At 40.5% G+C, this 25,250-nt stretch overlaps 1 protein-coding gene across 7 annotated transcripts in view; it reads left to right on the forward strand.

Moving 5' to 3' along the window:
- LOC132400865 (centrosome and spindle pole-associated protein 1) overlaps positions 1–25,250 on the forward strand; it is a 150,337-nt gene that overhangs the window by 55,515 nt on the left and 69,572 nt on the right. For all 7 annotated transcript variants that reach the window (XM_059982382.1, XM_059982352.1, XM_059982359.1 and 4 more), the window contains 4 exons: positions 10,549–10,645; positions 11,747–11,804; positions 12,461–12,702; positions 22,141–22,259. In XM_059982382.1, the coding sequence (XP_059838365.1) occupies positions 10,549–10,645; positions 11,747–11,804; positions 12,461–12,702; positions 22,141–22,259 (516 nt within the window). The remainder of the gene's footprint in view (positions 1–10,548; positions 10,646–11,746; positions 11,805–12,460; positions 12,703–22,140; positions 22,260–25,250) is intronic.

A 25,250-nucleotide genomic window follows, 5' to 3' on the forward strand; every position in this document is an offset into this window, starting at 1 on the left:
GGTGTTTTTTGTTATAGACCACCCAATAGTAACAGGAACATCGAGGAGCAGATAGGGAGACAGATCCTAGAAAGGTGTAATAATAACAGGGTGGTCATGGTGGGAGATTTTGATTTTCCAAATATTGATTGGCATCTCTCTAGAGCAAGGGGTTTAGATGGGGTGGAGTTTGTTAGGTGTGTTCAGGAAGGTTTCCTGACACAATATGTAGATAAGCCTACAAGAGGAGAGGCTGTACTAGATCTGGTATTGGGAAATAAACCTGGTCAGATGTCAGGTCTTTCAGTGGGAGAGCATTTTGGAGATAGTGATCACAATTTTATCTCCTTTACCATAGCATTGGAGAGGGATAGGAACAGACAAGTTAGGAAGGCATTTAATTGGAGTAAGGGGAAATATGAAACTAGCAGACAGGAACCTGGAAGCATAAATGGGGACCAGATGTTCTCAGGGAAATGTACAGCGTAATGTGGCAAATATTCAGGGGATATTTACGTGGCATTCTGCATAGGTACAACAGGGAGAAGGAAAGGATGGTGGGGTACAGGGACTGTGGTATACAAAGGCTGTTGAAAATCTAGACAAGAAGAAAAGAAAAACAGCAAAAGGTTCAAAAAAACTAGGTAATGATAGAGATCTAGAAGATTATAAGGCAAGCAGGAAGGAGCTTTAGAAAGAAATTAGGAGAGCCAGAAGTGGCCATGAGAAGGCCTTGGTGAGCAGGATTAAAGAAAACCTCAAGGCATTCTACAAGTATGAGAAGAGCAAGAGGATAAGAAGTGACAGAATAGGACCAATCAAGTGTGACAGTGGTGAAGTGTGTATGGAACCGGAGGAGATAGTAGAGATACTTAATGAAATACGGAAAAGGATCTTGGTAATTGTAGGGATGACTTACAGTGGATTGAAAAGCTTGAGCAAATAGACATTAAGAAAGAGAATGTGCTGGAGCTTTTGGAAAACATCAAGTTGGGTAAGTCTCCAGGACCAGATGAGATGTACCCCAGGCTACTGTGGGAGGCGAGAGAGGAGATGGCTGAGTCTCTAGCAATGATCTTTTGCATCATCAATGGGGACAGGAGAGGTTCCAGAGGACTGGAGGGTCGCAGATGTTGTTTCCTTATTCAATAAAGGGAGTAGAGATAGCCCAGGAAATTGTAGACCAGTGAGTCTTACTTCAATGGCTGGTAAGCTGATGGAAAAGATTCTGAGAGGCAGGATTTATGAACATTTGGAGAGGCATAATATGATTTGGAATAGTCAGCATATCTTTGTCAAAAGCAGGTTGTGCCTTATGAGCCTGATTGAATTTTTTGAGGATGTGACTATAAACACATTGATGAAGGTAGAGCAGTAGATGTAGTGTGTATGGATTTCAACAAGGCATTTGATAAGGTACCCCATGCAAGGCTAATTGAGAAAGTAAGGAGGCATGGGATCCAAGGGGACCTTGCTTTGTGGATCCAGAATTGGCTTGCTCACAGAAATCAAAGAGTGGTTGTAGATGGGTCATATTCTGCATGGAGGTTGGTCACCAGTAGAATGCCTCAGGGATCTGTTCTGGGACCCCTTCTCTTCGTGATTTTTATAAATGACCTGGATGAGGAAGTGGAGGGATAGGTTAGCAAATTTGCTAATGACCCAAAGGTTGGAGGTGTTGTGAATAGCGTGGAGGGCTGTCAGAGGTTACAGCGGGACATTGATAGGATGCAAAACTGGGCTGAGAAGTGGCAGATGGATTTCAACCCAGGTAAGTGTGACGTGGTTCATTTTGATAAGTAAAATATGATGGCAGAATATAGTATTAGAGGCGGTATCTTGGCAGTGTGGAGGATCAGAGAGATCTTGGGCCCCGAGTCCATAGGACACTTAAAGCTGCTGCGCAGGTTGACTGTGTGGTTAAGAAGGTATATGGTGCATTGGCCATCATCAACCGTGGCATTTAGTTTAAGAGCCAAGAGGTAATGTTACAGTTATATAGGACCCTGGTCAGACCCCACTTGGAGTACTTTGCTCAGTTCTGGTCACCTCACTACAGGAAGGAAGTGGAAACCATAAAAAGGGTGCAGTGGAGATTTACAAGGATGTTGCTTGGATTGGGGAGCATGTCTTATGAGAATAAGTTGAGTGAACTTGGCCTTTTCTCCTTGGAGTGAAGGAGGATGAAATGTAACCTGATAGAGGTGTATAAGATGATGAAGGGGATTGATCGTGTGTATCGTCAGAGGCTTTTTCCCAGGGCTGAAATGGCTATCATGAGAGGGCACAGTTTTATGGTGCTTGGAAGTAGATACAGAGGAGATGTTAGGGGTAAGTTTTTTTTTGTGTAGTGTGGTGAGTGTGTGGAATGGGCTGCCGGCGATGGTGGTGGAGGCGGATATGATGGGGTCCTTTTTGTGACTCCTGGATAGGTACATGGAGCCTAGCAGGGCCTGTATTGTGCTGTAGGTTTTCTATGTTTCTAATTCGCAATACTAAGATGAGAAAGAAAATTCAATTGACTCTGATGAGGTTTATTTCATCAGATCAAGACCTGACATTGTAGATGAACAGTCTAAGGATTGGGAAACTTGTGAACAGTTACACAGAACTGTGGGCTCCAACCTAAGCCAGTCATTTACAATCATTCCAGTAGCAGACCCAGTGCTAGAATCCCAAAGAAATGCAAGATACTTAGCTGATACAGAGGAATCCACTGTAGGAATCAATTTCCACAACAAATGAGATGTGTAATTGGTGTATCCCGCCTTATGGCAGAAATCTGGAAATTTTGTCAATCCCAAATGTGTTTCAGATTTGACAAGAAAAAGAGACACGTGATGAAGGGTTGACTGGAAAAGACATGATAAATGAAAATTCTCACAAACAAGAGCCTGAACTCAGAAGGTCTTCTAGACACAGAGAAAAACCTGGAACTCTAACATATCCTGAGCTAGTAAATTCTTTAGTGACAGTATTTTAGTTCCTTTTCAAAGCTCTGAGATCAGCTATTGTAGACCCAGTTTTCACATATGAAGAAAACCCCAAACCCTTTACAGTGCCACCTGTAGCCATATACAAAGAGACTTGCATAATCAGAATCAGAATCAGAACCAGATTTATTATCACTGGCATGTGATGTGAAATTTGTTAACTTAGCAGCAGCAGTTCAATGCAATACATAATCTAGCAGAGAGAAAAAAATAAAACATTATAATAAATAAGTCAATTACATGTATTGAATAGATTTTTAATAATGTGCAAAAAACAAAAATACTATATTTTTTTAAAAAAGTGAGATAGTATCCAAAGCTTCAATGTCCATTTAGGAATCGGATGGCAGAGGGGAAGAAACTGTTCCTGAATTGCTGAGTGTGTGCCTTCAGGCTTCTGTGTCTCCTACCTGATGGTAACAGTGAGAAAAGGGCATGCCCTGGGTGCTGGAGGTCCTTAATAATGGATGCTGCCTTTCTGAGACACTGCTCCTTAAAGATGTCCTGGGTACTTTGTAGGCTAGTGCCCAAGATGGAGCTGACTAGATTTCCAACCTTCTACAGCTTCTTTCGATCCTTCTACAGCTCCTCCATACCTGCAGCCTGTCAGAATGCTCTCCACGGTACATCTATAGACGTTTTTGAGTATATTCTTTATATTCTTTATAACTACATTGATTACATTGATTAGATCCTCAGCAATCTTGACACTGAGGAACTTGAAGCTGCTCACTCTTTCAAAGGGGGAGGGTTTAACCCAGGTTAATTAAACCCAAAGATGTAATGTTAGAAAGCTCTCCCTGTGGAAGGATGAAAACAAGGTTTCCTGATATTTTTTTAAAAAAAAAGAAAATTTGAAAAGAAGTGCTGTGAGAGAATGAGGCGTGGCTGATGCAGATGCAGACAAAGAGAGAAATGCAGCAATGATTAGAAATCTGAAGACATGAACTATTAAGAGTGGAATTAGTAGTGAGTATCTTTACCCTACTAACTGTTGTGGCAGACAGCCACAACAGACAGGATCTCCCGGTTGCCACCCACTTAAAATCTCCTTCACATTCCCATTTGGATATGTCCATACATGGCCTCCTCACTTTAACCTTACATTCCTTCTTCACCTCCCCTGCCTATCCCCTCCCTGCTTCCCCTCCCCCACCCCTTGATCTTTCCTCTGATTGGTTTTTCACTTGCACCTTCCCCCTCCCCCCACCTTCTTTATAGGGCCTGTGCTGTCTTTACGACAGTTATTTAGTTTATAATATTTTCGCTTAGTAATTCATTCAATAGTATTTTCTAGTTAGAATTAGAAGTGTTTAAAGTGTATTCATTGCATGTAAAATATATCGGCATGCGATGACGTCACATCCGGTTTCGCCGCGTCTTGTGGGAAAACACCAGTTTGAAATTAGCGCGAGGGTGGGGGCTTTCCACGAGGCTCACCTGAGCAGAAGTTATTTTGCAGGCATGAGAAATCACAGTGAGAGCAACGCTTTTTCACCATATGTTAATGTGAAGAGTGAACAGTAAATGGTTAATCTTACTGCGATCTGGTTTCATTGACTGTGGTTTATCCGGACGTTGAATTCGGCGTTATTAGTACACCCGAAGGAGAACGTTACAGTGAAAAAGCGGCATTATCAGGTGTTTCAAATGCTGCAATGTCAGCTCAATCCAGCATCAAGTCGACGCCGCCCAGCGACAGGGGCAGTAAACCGACATCAAGTAAGTCCACCCAGGCGTTATCAGGTGTTCCAAGTGCTGCAATGTCAGCTCGATCCGGGATCAAGTCGATGGCGCCCAGCGACAAGGGCAGTAAACCGACATCAAGTAAGTCCACACAGGCAAGAGCCAAGGCAGAAGCCACCAAGGTGCGACTGCATTACGCCAAACAAGAAGCAGTTTTGAAAATGAAACAGGCCACCAGAGAAGTCGAAATCCAGAAAGAAAGGGCCGCCAGAGAAGCCGAAAGGGCCGCCAGACAAAGAGAAGAGGCTGCCAGAGAAGCCGAAATCCAAAGAGAACAGGCCACCAGAGAAGTCGAAATCCAGAAAGAAAGGGCCGCCAGAGAAGCCGAAATCCAGAAAGAAAGGGCCGCCAGAGAAGCCGAAATCCAGAAAGAAAGGGCCGCCAGAGAAGCCGAAGAGGCTGCCAGACAAAGAGAAGAGGCCGCCAGAGAAGCCGAAACCCAGTTGGAAATGACAAAAATATCGACAGAGTTGCAAGTGCTGCAGCGAGAAAGAGAAGAAGAAGCTGCCATGGCGGAAGCAAAGTACATAAAAGAAGCTGAAGGGTCGCGTGATCTGACCGAAGCAAGATCTACTTTAGAAAGGACCAGACTGGAACGCACAAGCGACTATGTACAATCTCAAATAGACAGGCAGGCTCGTCTCCCCTCTCCATACGTATTCGATAACTTCCCCAGCTACGAGGAACCTCAGAGAGTCACGATTGCATCACATCCATACGAGGAAGGAAATTTACCCTCACGACTCCGTGATGAAGTCAAGAATGAAAGAACCGACAACGCTCCTTCACCCCCACAACAGGACGGCGGGGAGGGAGAGGTTCACTCCAGGACAACAATTGTCAGCTCGAACTGTACAGAAGTTTGAGGTCAAACTCAGTCAAGCCGTTCTTGTTCCGAGATCTGCCTCACTGAGGTGTACCCTAAAGAAGCACAACAAGACATTACCAAGCGTAAAGTAACCGACGAGACGCTAGGCCAGTCAGTTTTCGTTCAAACCGAGGACGGAAACAAACTTGCACAATCAGCTCAAGATACCATTTCTTTAAAACCCAAAGACACCAAGGTCTTCAGAGATGAAGCAAATAATGGGGTTGCCCCATTGCCTATCAGAGAACCACGCCAGCGCTCACCAGATAACAAAGAGCAGGCAGTCAAACGGTTCACGTCCTTACGGAAAACCCGGAAAAGGAAACCTGAGATGCAGCAACACACCCGATTGGCCCACGAGGTACTGTGCACCCTAATGGCAGAGGTCACAGCCATTATAAACGCACAATCATTCCTACCTGTGTCTTCTGACCCAGAAAACCCCTTTATACTTTCGCCATCAACGCTCCTTACACAGAAGGCAGGAGCACCTCCTCCACCAGGAGACTTTTCAGACAAGGATTTGTACACAAAGCAATGGAGACAAGTCCAGGCTTTGGCAAATCGGTTCTGGCCTCGCTGGAGACAAAAATATCTACCTTTGTTGCAACAGAGACAAAAGTGGACAGAACCCCGAAGGAATCTTCAAGTTGAAGACTTAGTCCTGCTCAGGGACAAGCAAACCACCCGCAACAGCTGGCCAATGGCCAGAATCACTGCTACATTCCCTAGCGAGGATGGACATGTCAGGAAGATCGAATTGAAGACTACCGACCAAGGCGATGTGAAAATTTACCAAAGGCCAGTTACAGAAGTTATTCTACTTCTACCCAATGACTGATTAAGAGACTAAGTTTGTACTCTGCTCATTGTGACCTTACGAAGGTCAAGCGGGGAGTGTGCTGTCTTTACGACAGTTATTTAGTTTATAATATTTTCGCTTAGTAATTCATTCAATAGTATTTTCTAGTTAGAATTAGAAGTGTTTAAAGTGTATTCATTGCATGTAAAATATATCGGCATGCGATGACGTCACATCCGGTTTCGTCGCGTCTTGTGGGAAAACACCGGTTTGAAATTAGCGCGAGGGTGGGGGCTTTCCACGAGGCTCACCTGAGCAGAAGTTATTTTGCAGGCGTGAGAAATCACAGTGAGAGCAACGCTTTTTCACCATATGTTAATGTGAAGAGTGAACAGTAAATGGTTAATCTTACTGCGATCTGGTTTCATTGACTGTGGTTTATCCGGACGTTGAATTCGGCGTTATTAGTACACCCGAAGGAGAACGTTACAGGGCCCCTGTCCCCTCTTTCTTCAGTCCTGACGAAGGGTCTCGGCCCGAAATGTTGACTGCTCTTTTCAACAGATGCTGTCCGACCTGCTGAGTTCATCCAGCTTGTTTGTATGTGTTGATCTGACCACAGTATCTGCAGTGTACCTTGTGTTTACTATACGTTCTTATGTTTTATATGCATAGAAAGGTAAAGTATATACTATATACTAAAACAAATGTTTGAGTAACTGATGCTAAATAATACCAGATGTACCTGTTCTGACTTACTTAGTAAGAGAACTTCCAATTTTTTTCGATCCTGATCCACGATAACTCACACACATCCTCCCATATACTTCAAATTATCTCTAGATTACTTATCAGAATCAGAATCAGACTTTAATCGCCAAGTACCTGTACACATACAAGGAATTTACTTCCGGCAGATGTTGTCTCTCTGCTCATAACAGATGATAAATATAAATGAAAATATAGATTATACATACAAGTAGTGCAATCCAAGTAATAGTTAGCCGACAGTTAACCGGCAGTTAACTGTTCAGCAAAGTGACCGCAGTAGGGAAAAAACTTCTCCAGTGCCTATTAGTCTTAGTCTGGAGGGATCTGAAGCGCCTATGAACAGACGGAAGCAGTTCAAACAGTCCGTGCGCAGGATGGGAGGAGTCCTTTATGATGTTCCCCGCCCTCTTCTTCAACCTGGAAGAGTACAGGTCCACAATAGAGGGCAGGGAGGCTCCAATGATGCGCTCGGCAGTCCTCACTGCGCGCTGTAGTCTGGTTCTATCCTACTTGGTGGCGGCTCCAAACCACACAGTGATGGAAGTGCGCAGGACAGACTCAATGACTGCAGTATAGAACTGCAGCAGCAATTCCTGAGGCAGACCATATTTCCTCAAGAGCCGCAGGAAGTACATCCGCTGCTGGGCCTTCTTCAGGATGGAGCTGATGTTCTGCTCCCACTTCAGATCCTGAGAGATATAATACCTAATACAATGTAAATGCTATGTAAATAGTTGTTATACTGCATTGTTTAGGGAATAATGACAAGAAAAAAAGTCTGTACATGCTGGAAGGGCACTTCTGGGCTTTCTCGATTTGCGGTTGGTTGAATTCGCGCATGTGGAATTCGTGCATAAGGAGGGCCGACTATTTGGTTTTCTAACTAACTAGGGATAAGTAAAAAGGAAATTTTAGTTCGTAAACTTTTAAATAGGGAGTAACACTAGATCTATTTAGTTGGAGAAATTAGAATATTAAAGGAATGTAAATGATACTAATTAAAAAGGGATTTGTTCTGGTTTGATATTTAAAATTTGGAACCTAAACAGAATGTTGAAATTTTGAATTGTTCTTGCTCATGTAAATATTTTGTACATATTGTCTTTTTTCTTATAAACAAAGCTTATCTCCAGAAGTGTGTGGTTTCTATTCACTGCCTCCTTCTGATACCTAGAATCTTCTGATGGCCTACTGCACCTAGTGTAGTACTATGTAATTTGATTTTCTCAAGAGTGCGGTGACTAGTCACACGCAAAAAGACCGGTGCTACACAGGTGTTACACTTGTTTCTGTGCTCTAGTGCTCTATAACAACATGACTTTATAATAACTCTTACTACACCTCTATTTTGTACCGAATGCAGTCTTTAAAGTTGTGCCCAGATGACTATCACTACAGGTTTACTTACTTACTTACTTTACTTTATTGTCACCAAACAATTGATACTAGAGCATACAATCATCACAGTGATATTTGATTCTGTGCTTCGCGCTCCCTGAATTACAAATCAAAGTAAATATAATTTTAAAAATTTAAATTATCGATCATAATTAGAAAATAGAAAAGGGAAAGTAAGGTAGTGCAAAAAGAAACTGCGACAGGTCCGTTTATTTGGAAGATATGGCCCAGATCCGGGTCAGGATCCGTACAGCAGTCTTATCACAGTTGGAAAGAAGCTTTTCCCAAATCTGGCCATACAAATCTTCAAGCTCCTGAACCTTCTCCTGGAGGGAAGAGGGACAAAAAGTGTGTTGGCTGGATGTGTCGTGTCCTTGATTATCCTGGCAGCACTGCTCTGACAGAGTGCGGTGTAAAGTGAGTCCAAGGATGGAAGATTGGTTTGTGTGATGTGCGGGCTGTGTCCACGATCTTCTGCAGCTTCTTCTGGTCTTGGACAGGACAACTTCCATACCAGGTTGTGATGCACCCTAGAAGAATTAGTGAGGTTTTTAGCGGACAGGCCAAATTTGTTCAGCTTTCTCATGAAGTAAAGGCGCTGGTGGGCCTTCTTGGCAGTGGACTCTGCTTTGTTAGACCAAGTCAAGTCATTTGTGATATTCACCCCAAGGAACTTAAAGCTTTTGACCTGTTCCACCTGCACACCACCGATGTAGATGGGGTCGTGCGGTCCGCTACTCCTTCTGAAGTCAACAACCAATTCCTTTGTCTTGCTGCCCAGGTTCTTAATTTCCTCTCTGTACTCAGACTCATCATTACCCAAGATACAGCCCCGCTATCCGAAAGTAAAGCATTCCTATGAAACCTTTCGTAAGCCGAAATGGCGTAAAGAAACAATTACCATTAATTTATATGGGAAAAATTTGTGAGCGTTCCCAGACCCAAAAAATAACCTACCAAATCATACCGAATAGCACATAAAACCTAAAATAACACCAACACATAGTAAAAGCAGGAATGATATGACAAATACACAGCCTATATAAAGTAGAAATAATGTATGTATAGTGTTGTTTCTCTTACTAGAATTGGGAAGATTTAGCCAAAACCGAACTAGAAAAAAATCGGCATGTATACACATGCGCACACACCTGCCCACGCAAGGCTTCATGGTCATGGTAGTCTTTCTCGGGGTAAACACAAGTTTAAAGCTGGCACCTTTTTTCGTAAAAGCTAAAATCCTCTTTGGATTTCTTTCGGTTAGCGAAAACAGGTACTAATGTAAGTTTTTCGTAAAAGCGAAGTGGTGTAAAGTGAACTTTCGTAAAGCAGGGGACACCTGTATCAGTATAGAGCATTGAGCATCTCCTTTACTGAAGTTGTAAGCATCATTTATTTACTGGTTAGATGCATAATCCTCATTTTGCACCTCATTATTTGATTTTATTTATTATTTATTTGTTTTATAGCATTATGAGAGTTGCAAACTCATTTTTGCTGTATTGCTGCAAGACAAATTGTACTATGCAATGACAATAAAGATATTTCATTTCATTTCATTAATACCCTTTATCTGAGAATTTCTTTTTCAGTCTCTAGTTTGTGTTGAACATCATTCAACAGACCTTTTAATATTTTTTTTTCTTTTATTATAACTTCTGACTGCTATCCTATGCTTATAGGCCTAAAAATTCTATTATGTGGCAGGACATTGGTGAATACTCTGTGTAGAATTTCTCTTGAAAAATTACCATACTTCTTCACAAGCACAAAATCTTCATTTTTCCTTTTCTGTACATCATGAGTGGTTGCTTCCAAATGTGTATTATTCAAACATGTAGACAAATTTCCCCTTTTTATTGACAGTTTGATTTAAAATTCAAGCAAGTTGCAGAATACAAGTCATTGAGATACAGAGCTTCCCTTGTTTTTATTTGTTAGGGAAATGAATTTTTTTAATCTTAGTGAATTTTGATAATCTTAATTTTTAGGTAACAATGAACGCGAGAGTGCTCAAAGAAGAAGAATGGAAAGATACAGACAAGAATTGTTAGAACAAATATCAGAAAGGCAGAAAAGCAAGAAAAGGTATGCATTTTATATTTCGTGAGCTGCTTTAAATTTTTTCATTACATGAAGGTTATACTACTACTACATTGACTCAGGCCTAGGGGGCCGGCGTCAGGCACTATAACTGGAATGATAGTGCTTTAAATTGATACACTCTTTTGAAGTACTTTGTTATCCTTCTTTGAAGTGAATCTTGGTTGCTTTTAGTTTACAAATTCAAGATTGTTTAATGTCATTTCCAGTAAACAAGTGTAAAAGAAAACAAAATAATTGTTATGCTTAATCTGATGTCGCACCAAAAAAACACAGTAAGATAAAGAGCGCAACAAAAATAGAAAAACAAAAAATATAAATACGTATGATTGCTAAATATAGATAGATTCATTGTATGTTCATAAAGTGACACTAGGCACAGGAGTGTCTGTACATAAGATGACTGACAGGAAATGATAAAGCATGTGGAGAGGTGAGTTAGTGGATGGAGGTGTTGATCAGCTGTACCGCTGGGGAAAGTAAACATGAGCTGATACATTGTAAACAATAATTATTTGGTTAATATGTTGCTCAGTGTTAAGCGTTATTCAGTAGTAAGAAGACAAGGCTGGTCATCTATTCTTCCTTATTTTCAGTGTTACTGTATTGAATAAATACAACACAGGACTTTTACAATCAAAATTGACAGACTCTTTAAGAGAAAATTAAATTGTAATCCAGACATACTGAGTGCCAAAGCTATCAAGGAAATTATAGGCTGACATTCACGATCACCAAAATTAATTTCTGTTTTCAGATTAGTTGGCCCACTCATATTGATCACTGGTCAGTGGGCAGATTTCCCTGTCTAAATCCTGGAAAATCTGTAGAAATTTATGCTCCGTCACTTGATTTCAGAGGTGTCAACTGCAAAGCAAAGTTTACCCTTCAGTGGCAAATTAACTCTTAAGAACTGCCTTTATTTTTTTCTCTAAGGATCTGGGAGTAATTCTGTTAAAGACTGTGATTAAGCAAATTAATTATTTTTATCTCTTTTGGGACCTTTTGCTGATCCTAGAGAAGAGAAAGATTGGAAAATTTGAGGGAAGATCTGTCAGCTGTAATAATTTTGTCTTTACTTCATAGGGAGAAGGAGCTTGAGCTCAATGTTGCTGCTTCAGGAGCTGTTGATCCAGAGAAGGAAGTAAGAATTTAACTTTTTTTCCATTATTTTGCACTTTGAATTTGGATATAGATTCTTTTGCAAGTACTTAGAACCAGCATATATTCTGACCATAGGTTTCTTGTTACTTAAGGTTCTAATTTCCAGTCTGTAAAAATCCAGATTGTCCATAACTTTGTATGTAACCCATTTTCAAGGATTTTTAGTCCTTTTCACTTTTTTTCCCCTGTTCTGCCACTTTGATATGCTGATGCTTACCAGTACTCACAGTACATTCCCAAACGTGCCACTTAATATCTTTATTCTCTCTTCTCAAGCCTGCCTACTTGGTAATCTATATAACAGGAGTATACCACATCTTAAAATCATGAATTTTCGTTCCATTTCCCTAATCACCAACAGTATTTTGGTGCTAATCTTTGAGTACTTTTTTAAGGTTTAGGTTCCCATTAAGATAGGTCATTTGACTGTTTCAGTAACGTTTACAGATCAGCACCACTTGCTAAAAATTTAATGATATTTACGTCCATTTTAACTCTACAATGCTTTGACTCATTAATTTGACCATCTTAATGTCATTACATTTAATTTTTAATGGCTTGGAACTTAGCATTGTTTTTGTGAAAGTAAACTATGAAATTTGGTTGGTTGTTGTAATTCTTAGTTCTGTTTCACAGCCAGATCGAATAAGGCAGTTTGGTGCTATTACGCACCAACATAATTCCCGCAGACGTGCTGCCGCTGACCAAAAAGGTAAAGTCCTTATTGGAAAATATTCAAGTGATGACCGATCTGCTGAGGAACAGCCACCAGAGCGACCCAGGGTAGCTTTCCAGGCCCCTGCAGCTGATGAAAGGAATCACAGTATTGGTCTGCCTGATGGAATGTGGAATCCTCTTAGGAATTTAATGGCTCCAAGGTAAAAACCTATGTGACAACTAAATTTTATCTATGCTTTTAAACCTTTGTGTAATCTGTTAATATAAAAGCTGGGAAAATGTACATTTGTTGTAAAATGTATGATTGCATTTTAGATTGATTATTTATGAGATGAAGGTGTGGAGGACCAGCATTTAATTGCCATTGAGAAGATTGTGATGAACTGCATTTTTGAACCTCTATAATCCACGAGATGTTGGAGCAGAATTAAGCGATTTAGCCTATTAGTTCTGCTCTGACATTCAATCATGACATACTTTATTTTTAACTCCAAGCAACAAACACAAAATGCTGGAGGAGCTCAGCAAGCCAGGCAGCATCGATGGAAAAAAGTGCAGTCAACGTTTCCGGCCAAAACCCTTTGGCAGGATTGGAGAAAAAAAGCTGAGGAGTATATTTATAAGGTGGAGGAAGGGAGAGAGAAACACAAGGTGATAGGTGAAACCTGAATGGGGAGGGATGAAGTAAAGAGCTGGTAAGTTGTTTGGTGAAAGAGATACAGTATTGGAGAAGGGGGAGTCTGATAGAAGAGGACAGAAGGCCATGGAAGAAAGAAGGGGGGGGGGAGGAACACCAGAGAGAGGCAGTGGGCGGGCAAGGAGATAAGATGAGGGACGGAAAATGGGATGGGGAAAGGTGAAAGCCTGAAACATCAACTGTACTTTTTTCCATAGATGCTGTCTGGCCTGCTGAGTTCCTCCAGCATTTTGGGTGTGTTGCTTGGATTTCCAGCATCTGCAGATTTTCTCTTAAGATAGTTTTTAACTCCATTCTTCCACCTTCTCCTCATAATCATGAACTTCTTTACTGAACAAATACACCCAATGATGTGGCCACCACCATCTTCTGTTACAACAAATTCTGATTGAACTTCCTGCTCATTTCTGATTTAAAGGGATGTCCCTTTATTCTGAGGCTGTGCCCTTGGATCCTAGACTCTCTAACTAAAAAAAGAATCTAAGATCCAAGGGCATTCGGATCGACTCCATCTAGGCCTGTCAATGTCTGGTAGCTTTCACTGAGGGACCCCCTCTTTCCCCCACCCCTATCCTTTTGAACTCCATCAAGTACAGGCCCCAGACACATCTCTCGTATATTTAGCCTTTCATTTTTGGGAACCTCCTGTTGACCTTCTCCAGGACCAGCACATCTTTTGTTAGATAAGGGGTCCAAAATTGAATTAGAATTAGTCATTGTAATCAACTTTGGCCATCTCCTCTCTCATGCCTCTGTAATTCCCTTTGCTTCCCCCTAATATCTAACTTTAGCTGCTTCCTCTCAAATTGCAGGGTGAATTCTATTATATTATGATCACTGTCCTTTACCTTTACCTTTAAGGTTCCTTTACCTTATGCACCTGAATCAAATGCAGTTCTTTACTCAACACCCAATCCAGAATAAAGTTTCCTTAGTGGGCTCAACCACAAGCTGCTCTAAAAGCCATCTTGTTAGCATTGTTGGGTACAAAAGCCTGAAGCCATCAATTCAGGAACAGCTTCTTCCCCTCTGCCATCCGATTCCTAAATGGACATTGAACCTTTGGACACTACCTCACTTTTTAAATATATATTATTTCTGTTTTTTTCAGGATTTTTAATCTATTCAATATATGTATACCATTATTTATTTATTATTAAAATTTTATTTTGTTTTTTTTTTCTTTTATGTTATGTATTGCATTGATCTGCTGCTAAGTTAGCAAATTTCACGACACATGCCAGTGATAATAAACCTGATTCTAATTCTACAAATTCTCTCTCTTGGAATCCAGCACCAATCTGATTTTCCTGATCCATCTGGATATTGAAATTCCCCATGATTATCATAACATTGTCCTCTTTTTTTAAATTAGTTTTTTATGAGTTTCTACAATCTGACAAAACTTTTTTTAAAAAGTTTAAAAAAAGAGTTTTTTACAGTGCAAAATAAACATATCAAATGCACAGTTCATAACAATTAAGAAAAAGCACCCATAGTAGAATCATATATAGTTACCACCTCACCCTCCCACTACCCAATTCCAAGCCAACCTTATGTTATATAAAAAATTTAAGCAGAACTTTTATCGCCACAGAGCTGTATTTATAACAAGAAAGTATATTGCCTACTACCTGAACTATAATATGTTTACACACAAAAAAACCCCCATAAATCTTATCAAAAGAAGCTAGAAGTAAGGGATTTAAATGCAAAAGAAAAAAGGGAGGGATGTACCCTTAATCTAAATGGGAATTATGAAAATACTTATGAAAATATTAAAAAAAAGGTCCCCACACCTTTTGGAACTTTATGTCCGAATTAAGAAGTGAATAATGAATCTTTTCAAGGTCTAAGCAGGACATAATGTCTCTTCCTTTTTTCCTTTCCTAATTTTCCTTTGTCTGACAAGGTTTGGGATTCAATTCTCAAATCAGTTAATTCAACTTCTCTATGTGCTCGCCACTGCCTTTTACAGTTCAGGGTTATACACAGGGCTCATATGTCTAAAACTAAATTACTACGGCTCTATCCTGATATTAGTCCCTGTTGCGATAAGCAAAAGCTTCTCTTATTCATATATATTGGGCTTGTCCTATCTTGGAGAAATTCTGGAGACTTTTTTTTAACTTTATCTCATATACTTAATTGCTACTTGGAACCTAACCCTCTGATTGCTCTTTTCGGTACTTTGGGAGAAGTTGACATGCATCTGACTTTGACTAAGCATCGTACATTGTCTTTTGCCTCTCTTTTGGCCAGACATGCAGTCCTTCTTAGGTGGAGAGATGCTGCCCCACCCACTCATGCTCAATGGCTCAGAGACATTATGTCCTGCTTAACACTGTCCTTTTGACATGTCTTTTCTATTTCCTGTTGTAATTTGCAGCCCACATCTTGGCTACTGTTTGAAGGCATGTGCATCACTCCCATCAGGTTCTTTTTGCCCTTTCAGTTTCTTAACTCCATGTCTTTTGATGTCACCTCTTTCTAAGGATTTGATTTCATTTTTACCAACAGAGCCATACCACCCCATCTGCCTGCCTGCCTGTCCGTTTGATACAATGTGTATCCTTGGATGTTAAGCTCCCATCTATAACCTCCCTTCAGCCATGACTCTGATGCTCACAACATCATACTTATGAATCTTCGGCTGCTCTACAGGATCATCTACCCAATTCCGCTTTCCGTGTGCTCTTAAATATAACACCTTTGGTCTGTATTCATCACTCTTTCTGATTTTGTCTGCTTTTCTATTACCTCTGTTCATTACCTAATAACAAAATAAATGTTACTGAAACAAACAAATGATTTACCTAAGTGGGAATCTAAGTGTAATCTGACAAATTTATTTGGCACTTACACTTTTTGATGCATCAACTTGCAAAATTTAATTCTCCACACACTTCGGTGTGTACACATACATGATTGGCTTTTTCTACAGCATTTCCAAACCCACAAATCTTTATCAATAAATGACATGGATACCAGGCAAGCAGGGACCTGCAATTTCCCATCCAATTTGTAATCCATTCTAATTTGAATATTTTGCTGAGCTCAAATTCTGAAATGCAAACAATATAAGTATATTTATAACAATGACCAGAATTAAGGAACTGATGGCATATTGTGGCCAGCACACAGAGTATATCAAGAAAGTGGAGGAACACATAGTGTTGTGAAGGCAGGGAGTTTATAGAAGGGCTTGGACAAGCTGGGAATGGCAAGGAAGTGGCAGGTGGAGTACAGCATAAGGAAAGTGGGTTATTTGGCAGGAAGTATAAGAATGTAGACTATTTTCTATATGAGAAAAAAAATCAAAGGTGTAAAGGAACTTGCGTGTTCTAGTTCAAGATTTCCTTAAGGTCAACTTGCAGGCTGACTTCATAGGAAAGAAAACAAATGCAATGTTAGCATTCATTTTGAGAGGACTAGAAACTAAAAGCAAGGATGATTCCCTTGCTGAAAATTGTGGTATTTGCCTCCATCCACAACTTTAGATCTGTCCATGGTAGGATAGAGCAGGAGTTGGATACAGGTTTCCCCTGCAATCCGAAGATAGAGCATTCCTATGAAACCATTTTAAACCGAAATGTCATAAAGCGAAGAAGCAATTACCATTAATTTATATGGGAAAACTTTTTGAGCGTCCCCAGACCCAAAAAAATAACCTACCAAATCAAACCAAATAACACATGAAACCTAAAATAACACTAACATATAGTAAAAGCAGGAATGATAATGATAAATATACACCATATATGAAATAGAAATATTGTATGTGAGGTGTTGTTTCACTTTTCAAAATCTGGAAGACAGCGAGCCAAAATCGATTTGGAGAAAAAAAATCGGCACGTACACACGTGCACGTACATGCCTACATATGCACGTGCACATCTGTGCAAACAACTACCCGCACAAGGTTTCACGGTCATTGTAGTCTTTCTTGGGGTAAACGCACAGGTGTCTTTTTTCGTAAAAGCGAAAATCCTCCTTGGTTAGTGAAAGCAGGTACTAATGTAGGTCTTTTGTAACAGCGAGTTGTCATAAGTGAACATTCGAAAAACGGGGGACGTCTGTATTGGTCGGATTGAATTCTTCAGTGGGTAGCTTTCAACAGCCCAAGCTTTGAACATAGAACATTGAACAGTACATCACAGGAACAGGCCTTTCAGCCTACAATGTTATGCAAGACCAAATAAATTATTAATTAAGTGGCCAACTAAACTTATCCCTTAAGCCTATATAATGTCCATTTCCCTCCATTTTACTCACATTCATGTGTCTATCCAAATGCTGTTAAAGTCCCTAATGTATCTGCCTCTATAATCACACTAGGCAGCGCCTTCCAGGCACCCATCACTCTCTTTGTTTAAAAAAAAACATGCTTCTCTTACATCTCCTTTAAAATTACCACCTCTCACCTTAACTGCATTTCCTCTGGTATTAGACATTTCAACCCTTGGGGAAGAAGTTATTGTCTGTATATTCTATCTATGTCTCTCATAATCTCATCAACTTCTATCAGGTCTCCCCTCAGCCTCCGCCACTCCAGAGAAAATAACCTAAGTTTGTTCAACCTCTCGTTATAGCACATGCCCTTAAATCCAGGCAGCATCCTGGTAAACCTCTTCTGCTCCTTTTCCAAAGCTTTGACATCCATCCTAAAGTGGGGTGATCAGAACTGTATGCAATACTCTTAACTAGACTTTTAAAATGCAACATAACTTACTGACTTGTAAACTGCCTTGACTAATAAAGACAACCACCTTGTCAGTCTGCGTAGCCGCTTTCAAGGATTTATGAACTTGAACCCCAAGATCCTTTTACATTTCACCTACCAAGGTGCAACACTTCACATTTGCCAGGTTAAACTCTGTCTGCCATTTCTCCAACAGTATAGAGAACTGATTCTTTACCAATCATCTACGCTATCCACATCACCATGAATCTTCGTATTGTCTGCCAACTTATCAGCTCATCCATGTATATTTTTATCCATTTATATTTTTATATTTGTGATATTCATCGAACAGCAGAGGTCCCAGAACAGATCTCTGCTTTGTAAGTACTTCTTTATCAACTCACACTGTTACGATACGGCAACAATGGATATAGAATTTGAGTCCAGTTTTGTCACATACCCTGTGACCGGGTTAAAGAACCAGCAGAAATGGAAAATTCTTTGGAGTCTGATACTACTAAAACTAATAGTGTTTATTAGTAAACTACGCAATACAGTACTATAAATTCAAATATAGCAAACAGGTTAGCAATGATATATCTGTACATAAGTGTGGAAATAGGAAAACCAAGCTTCTTCAAGTCTAGGGGTAAATGAATCCAGTCTTACTATATAAGAAAGGTCAGTTCAATGCACGAGATTGCTGTTGTTGGAAAGAGAGAGAGATTTGTAATCCAAAGGCATATGTTGTGAGAAGGCAATTATGTCGATATTCCAAAATAACAATAGCAGTAGGTTTTATCTCCGAAGTTGTTCCACTCCACACGCGAAGTATCACCGACAGTGATCTTCAATGAATATCCTTTCAACACAAGTGGTACCACACCCAAATTCAGCTACAGGTCATCCCAAAGTGGTAACCACAGGATACTCGAACAGAATCCACGTATGGATTATCACGAACAGTAGCTTATCACTGAGGTACCGTCTTCAAGGAGTAAAACTACCAACCCAGGCCAGGATTATCACACACAGGTAGATTCCACACAAGGTTACCTCAAACACACAACTGTGATAGCCATTTATCCAGTTCTATGACGTACAAAATAACTCCTACAGTGATTTGCCGGTGGGGTGCCTTTCTTCAGTGAACTACCACACCCAAACAAGGGTAACACGCAAGTGGTAATCACAAAGGTTTCCCCCTCACCAGAGAACCCACTCCTGTGGATTAACTACGTGACAGTCACACCTTCGTAGTCGAATGGAATTCAAACTCACCCTTATGGGCTATAGAGGAGAGAGTCCAAACATTGACCTCTTTGTCACTAGGTTTCTTCTGTTTCAAACCTCCTTCTCCCCTCTTCTCTTCCTTTGAAGTCACCGAATGTGACCACAAACAAAGGTGACTGTTCTTCAGTGGTGGAACTATCACCCAGGCAAGGGAGGACACACAATTAGTTCCTGACCGGTTGCACCTTTTCACACTGTGAGCCACTGATCGATTTTTCCCTGAATTGATCCTCCAAAACCCCACCTTCACGTGGGTGCACAAAGCTTGTTCAGTGTCCCGTGGTGTGTCTGCCCGTGTCTTAGCAGACCTGCTTTTTATCTCCACACGCTGGACACCGGCTGTCCATCAACTGGCTCCTTCCTGCTGTCTCAGCAGGAATCTTAACAAGCAGGCAAAGTGTCCTTGGAGAAAATTAAACAAAATCAGCCAAGGAACCATAACATTAAATCCTCTCTCTCTCTCCCTCCCCCTCCCTCTCCCTCTCCCCCCTCTCTCTTCCCCCTCACTCTCACTCTCTCTCTTCCCCCTCACTCTCACTCTCACTCACACACACTCACTTCATAGGGTCAATTCTGGACCCCGTCTCAAACTCGGTTTGTCCATCACAAGTTTCATAAACAAATAAGCATTTATTAAACACTGCTCAATAAAAATGAAAAGTAAACAAACTTCTAACTTAACTGCTATACAGCAACTCGAACAGTTCTTAAAGCGATAAATGCGAACACAGTTTTTAAAGCGATAGATGTGAACACAGTTCTTAAAGTGGTAAATGCGAAAGTTCAAATGATTTATACAGTCAATTAGGAGAGACTTTCCTGAAGTAATGAATTCCTTGATGATGTGATGTTACTGCTGATCCCAGCCGAAATATGCCTTGCCCAAAGGATTTACAACGAAGGAAATAAAAACGGCTTAAAGGAACTGACCTTTTCCCTGGCAAATAACACTGCGCTCAACCCTTTCTGCTCTTACAGCAGGGATTATCTCGGATGCAAGTTACTATTTCCTTGAATGAAGATTAAATAAGGTCAATCATGTATAACCATCGACAACACTAACTTTACTTGATCCTTTGGGTTCCCGTACTTCGGTAAATCTTCACTCTCCAATAATTAGACTTTAAAATTAAATCGAAGATACATCAAACATAACTGGCAGTGATTTTAAAAAACTGCTGGCACAACTTACAGTAGAAAGTAAAACTCCACTTTAAAACAAAACTGTGTCATAAGATGAATGGGCAGTGTAACAGAGTAACTGACGAATTAAACAACAAACTAACCTGTGTCACAGCAAGGCTTTCCTGTTTTATACCTGTTGGAACAGGCCATCACATGACCTCCCACTGGCAGGAAAATTACATCACGTGACCTCACACTGGCGGGTAATTACATCACCCCACCATCACAAGACCATTACATCATGCTCATCAGATACTCAATTACATCATGGTCATAAGACGGTCACAAGATACCCACGGGGTATGTAACAACAAAATGCTGGAGGATCACAGCAGATCAGGCAGAATCTTTGGAAGGAAATAACTTGTTGGCTTTTTGACTTATGGGAGGTTTTGGCCTGAAAAGCAATCTGTTTATTCCTCTCTAGATGCTGCCTGAGCTGCTGAGTTCCTCCAGTATTTTGTGTCTGTTGCTCTTGTGTCTTTACTTCTTTATCAGTATAAAGTGTGGTGATCAATATGGTGTGATTGTTAATGGAAACTTAGGGGGACCAGCAATGAGAAGTTCCAAGAGCAAGACTGATATAGTCAGTGAAGAGTGACTTTTTTTGTCAACTATAAGGGTTTTATAAGTAAAGGGGAAGAATATTAACCAAAATATATGAACTAATCCAACTATTGTAATCCCTGAGAAAGCTTCATAACATAGAATACAGAACTGTTCACTATATTGGCACCACTGGTATTGTTGATTGTCTTGAGTCAGCACATTGTTCAGAATGGTTACAAGATACATTGCATCAATTTGCCTAGGGAACATTAACTGCATTTCATGGTCTCTTAGCTCATTTGTGAATGATAGGATCAACAATGTTATGGAATAACATCACTAGAAAGATCCTCTTCAATCTGCAGACCATTTTAATTTGGCGATTTATGCTTAATAATTTGCATACACCTTTTTAATTCCATTTTTTGTTGTATCTAGTAATCAATTCTGTTCTGTTGGAGCAGCAGTCTACTAGTCATAACTATGGGCATTGATCCCAGTATCAGTATGCTTCAGCATGATGGAAAGGACTGTTCAGATAAATTGTGATGGCATTTATGTTAAAAAGTTCTGTGGCAGTGTGATGGTAGAGTATAATGTCAATAAATTATGCAAAAGGCTCTACCTGACTTTACCTGACTACCAGGTTTTAAAAGCAATTTGTTTCCTATCTTTTCATGTAAATTTTCAGTCGTAACAAAGTTGATAAGATGCATAGCTTAGAAACGGAAACGTTGATGTCATAGTGAATAATTTGACTTGCAATGGGATTGTGAACCACAGATACTGTATGTTTACACTTGTTAGCATGGGAGCTTTGCATTAATTAAAATTTACAGCATACTTTAACACACTTGATAATTTCTGTGATAAATCGCAATTTTATGTTACTGTACTATTACTTCTCAGTACAAATCACAAACAAGAGAAAATGTGCAGATGCTAGAAATCTGAGCAACACACACAAAATGCTGGAGGAACTCAGCAGGCCTGGCAGCATCTATGGAAAAAAGTACAGTCGACGTTTCGGGCCGAAACCCTTCCAGTCCTGCTGACGTCAACTGTACATATATGCTGCCTGACCTGTTGAGTTCCTCCAGCATTTTGTGTGTTCTCCTCAGTACAAAATTGGGAAATTGTTCATAAACTGTAGGATTTATTGAACTACAAAACAAACACATTTCCAATTAAATATGAAGAACTTTGATGTAATTTGTTTTCCTATTTTAGGGTCACTACTGTTCCTCCCCCTCCACCACCTGCGCTGACGGAACATTACCATACACCTTATGACAGTGCATATTATTTTTATGGGGCTAGAAATCCCTTGGATCCAAACTTGGCTTACTGTGAGTATATTGTTATATTGGAAAACAAATGTGACCAAATGGTATTTGGTTTTATTTCTCTTGAAATTATTTTTTTTAAATAGTAATAGCATTGATTTATTATGATTGATGCTTATATAAGATTGTGATGAATATTTTGTACAAACTTTCCATGTGGAGCTTCTAGCTTTTATTTCCATATTGCTGATAGATAGATACTTTATTGAACCTAAAGGAAATTAGTGTCACCATAGCATTTTACAAGTGCACAGATAAACAAATATTAGAAACAAAGTAAGAAAGAATAAAAAAAAACAAGTTATCTTAAAAAGAAGATGTAGAAGATCTACAGTACTTACTGACAGCACTTTACACCAATTCTTCGAGTGGTCAAATGAATTCCCAACATGACTTACAGAACTTCTTTATCCTTGTTAGTTTCAATGGAGGGGAACAGCTATAAGTGAAGAATACGTGTAAAGTGTGGTATCTGCAGAAAGTTCATTTTGTAAAGCAGGGAAAAGTGGAAATACCTCATTCAAGAGATAAAAGAGATCCAATAGGAGTAATGTTGAAGTAACATCAAAATACTCAATAGGAAGCGTTCTAAAATATGGAAAATTGAATTTAAATTTACAGGGACTATGCAAACTCCAGATATGAAGCACCAGAAATCAGGATCAAATTTGGATTGCTAAAGCTTTGAGGAACATTTATACTGGCCAAACAAATGTTCCAGTTTGCTTAGGCCTTAGCAGAGGCACTATACAGTATCAGTTAAGCTTTCACTTCCATCTATAACCAGTGTTTTGTCTCAGTGATGGACTGAAACAAGAGTTGACTCACAAGTTCTTTGACTTTGCTCTATTGAACTGAACAAATCAGGTGGGAGGTTGGGGTTGCATTCCAGGTTATTTAATTTGGATATGAAGGCTAATTCAAAGCATGCTTTCTTCAAAGGGAATAGGCAGAGAAGCATTAGGACACAACCACATGAAAATCATGCTGTGGCCAGAATGCAATAACGTGATTATCTTTGCTGCATGCAAAATATTACACACTACTCAACCAAACTGGCATTTCCTGGGTATTAGTACTGAAACCTTTTTGTGATCCAGGGGATCATTTCAGATCGCCTGGTCAGGGAGAGTGAGGAGGTGATAGAGAGGAGTTACAGGCAGGTGGTCACTCCAGGGCCACGGGAGGCAAATAGGTGGGTCAGGGTCAGGAAGGGGAAGAGGCAGGTACTAGAGAGTACCCCAGTGGCTGTACCCCTTGACAATAAGTACTCATGTTTGAGTACTGTTGGGGGGGGACAGCCTACCTGGAGGAAGTGACAGTGGCCGGGCCTCTGGCACAGAGGACGGCCCTGTAGCTCAGAAGGGTAGGGATAGAAGAAAGAGGACCATAGTAATAGGGGACTCGATAGTCAGGGGTTCAGACAGGCAGTTCTGTGGAGGTAATCGGGAGTCCTGGATGGTAGTTTGCCTCCCTGGTGCCAGGATTCAGGACGTTTCTGATCGCGTCCAAGATATCCTGAAGTGGGAGGGTGAGGAGCCAGAGGTCATGGTACATGTAGGTAGGAAAGGGGAAGAGGTCCTGAAACGAGAGTATAGGGAGTTAGGAAGGCAGTTAAGAAGAAGGACCGCAAAGGTAGTAATCTCGGGATTACTGCCTGTGCCACGCGACAGTGAGAGTAGGAATGGAATTAGGTGGAGGATGAATGCGTGGCTGAGGGATTGGAGCGGGGGCAGGGATTCAAGTTTCTGGATCATTGGGACCTCTTCTGGGGCAGGCGTGACCTGCTCAAGAAAGACAGGTTACACTTGAATCCTGAGGGGACCAATATCCTAGCGGGGAGGTTTGCTAGGGCTACAGGGCAGACTTTAAACTAGTAAGATGAGGGGGCGGGAATCAATTTGAGGAAACTATGGGAGAGGAGGTTAGTTCACCAGTAGAGCAAGTAAGTAGACAGTGTGTGAGGGAGGAAAGGCAGATGATGGAGAAGGGATGCGCTCAGCCCGAAGATGTAGGGGAGAAGAAAGAAAAGGATAATAAATTTGAATGCATTGTTAGGGATGAAAAGAGAGGAGGAGGGGGAGAGTATCTTAAATGTATCTATTTTAATGCTAGGAGCATTGTAAGAAAGGTGGATGAGCTTAAAACGTGGATTGATACCTGGAATTATGATGTTGTAGCTATTAGTGAAACATGGTTGCAGGAAGGGTGTGATTGGCAACTAAATATTCCTGGATTTAGTTGCTTCAGGTGTGATAGAGTAGGAGGGGCCAGAAGAGGAGGTGTTGCATTGCTTGTCCAAGAAAATCTTATGGCGGTGCTTTGGAAGGATAGATTAGAGAGCTCCTCTAGGGAGGCTATTTGGGAGGAATTGAGGAATGGGAAAGGTGTGGTAACACTGATAGGAGTGTATTATAGGCCACCTAATGGGGAGCGTGAGTTGGAAGAGCAAATGTGTAAGGAGATAGCAGATATTTGTAGTAAACACAAGGTGGTGATTGTGGGAGATTTTAATTTTCCACACGTAGATTGGGAAGCTCATTCTGTAAAAGGGCTGGATGGTTTAGAGTTTGTGAAATGTGTGCAGGATAGTTTTTTGCAACAATACATAGAAGTACCGACTAGAGATGGGGCAGTGTTGGATCTCCTGTTAGGGAATGCGATAGGTCAGCTTGACAGATGTATGTGTTGGGGAGCACTTCAGGTCCAGTGATCACAATAGCATTAGCTTCAATATAATTATGGAGAAGGACAGGACTGGACCTAGAGTTGAGATTTTTGATTGGAGAAAGGCTAACTTTGAGGAGATGCGAAGGGATTTAGAGAGAGTGGATTGGGTCAAGTTGTTTTATGGGAAGGATGTAGTAGAGAAATGGAGGTCATTTAAGGGTGAAATAATGAGGGCACAGAATCTTATTGTTCCTGTTAGGTTGAAAGGAAAGGTTAAAGATTTGAAAGCACCATGGTTTTCAAAGGATATTAGAAACTTGGTTC

The sequence above is a fragment of the Hypanus sabinus genome, chromosome 1, assembly GCF_030144855.1.
Source record: "Hypanus sabinus isolate sHypSab1 chromosome 1, sHypSab1.hap1, whole genome shotgun sequence".
Taxonomy (NCBI): Eukaryota; Metazoa; Chordata; class Chondrichthyes; order Myliobatiformes; family Dasyatidae; genus Hypanus; species Hypanus sabinus.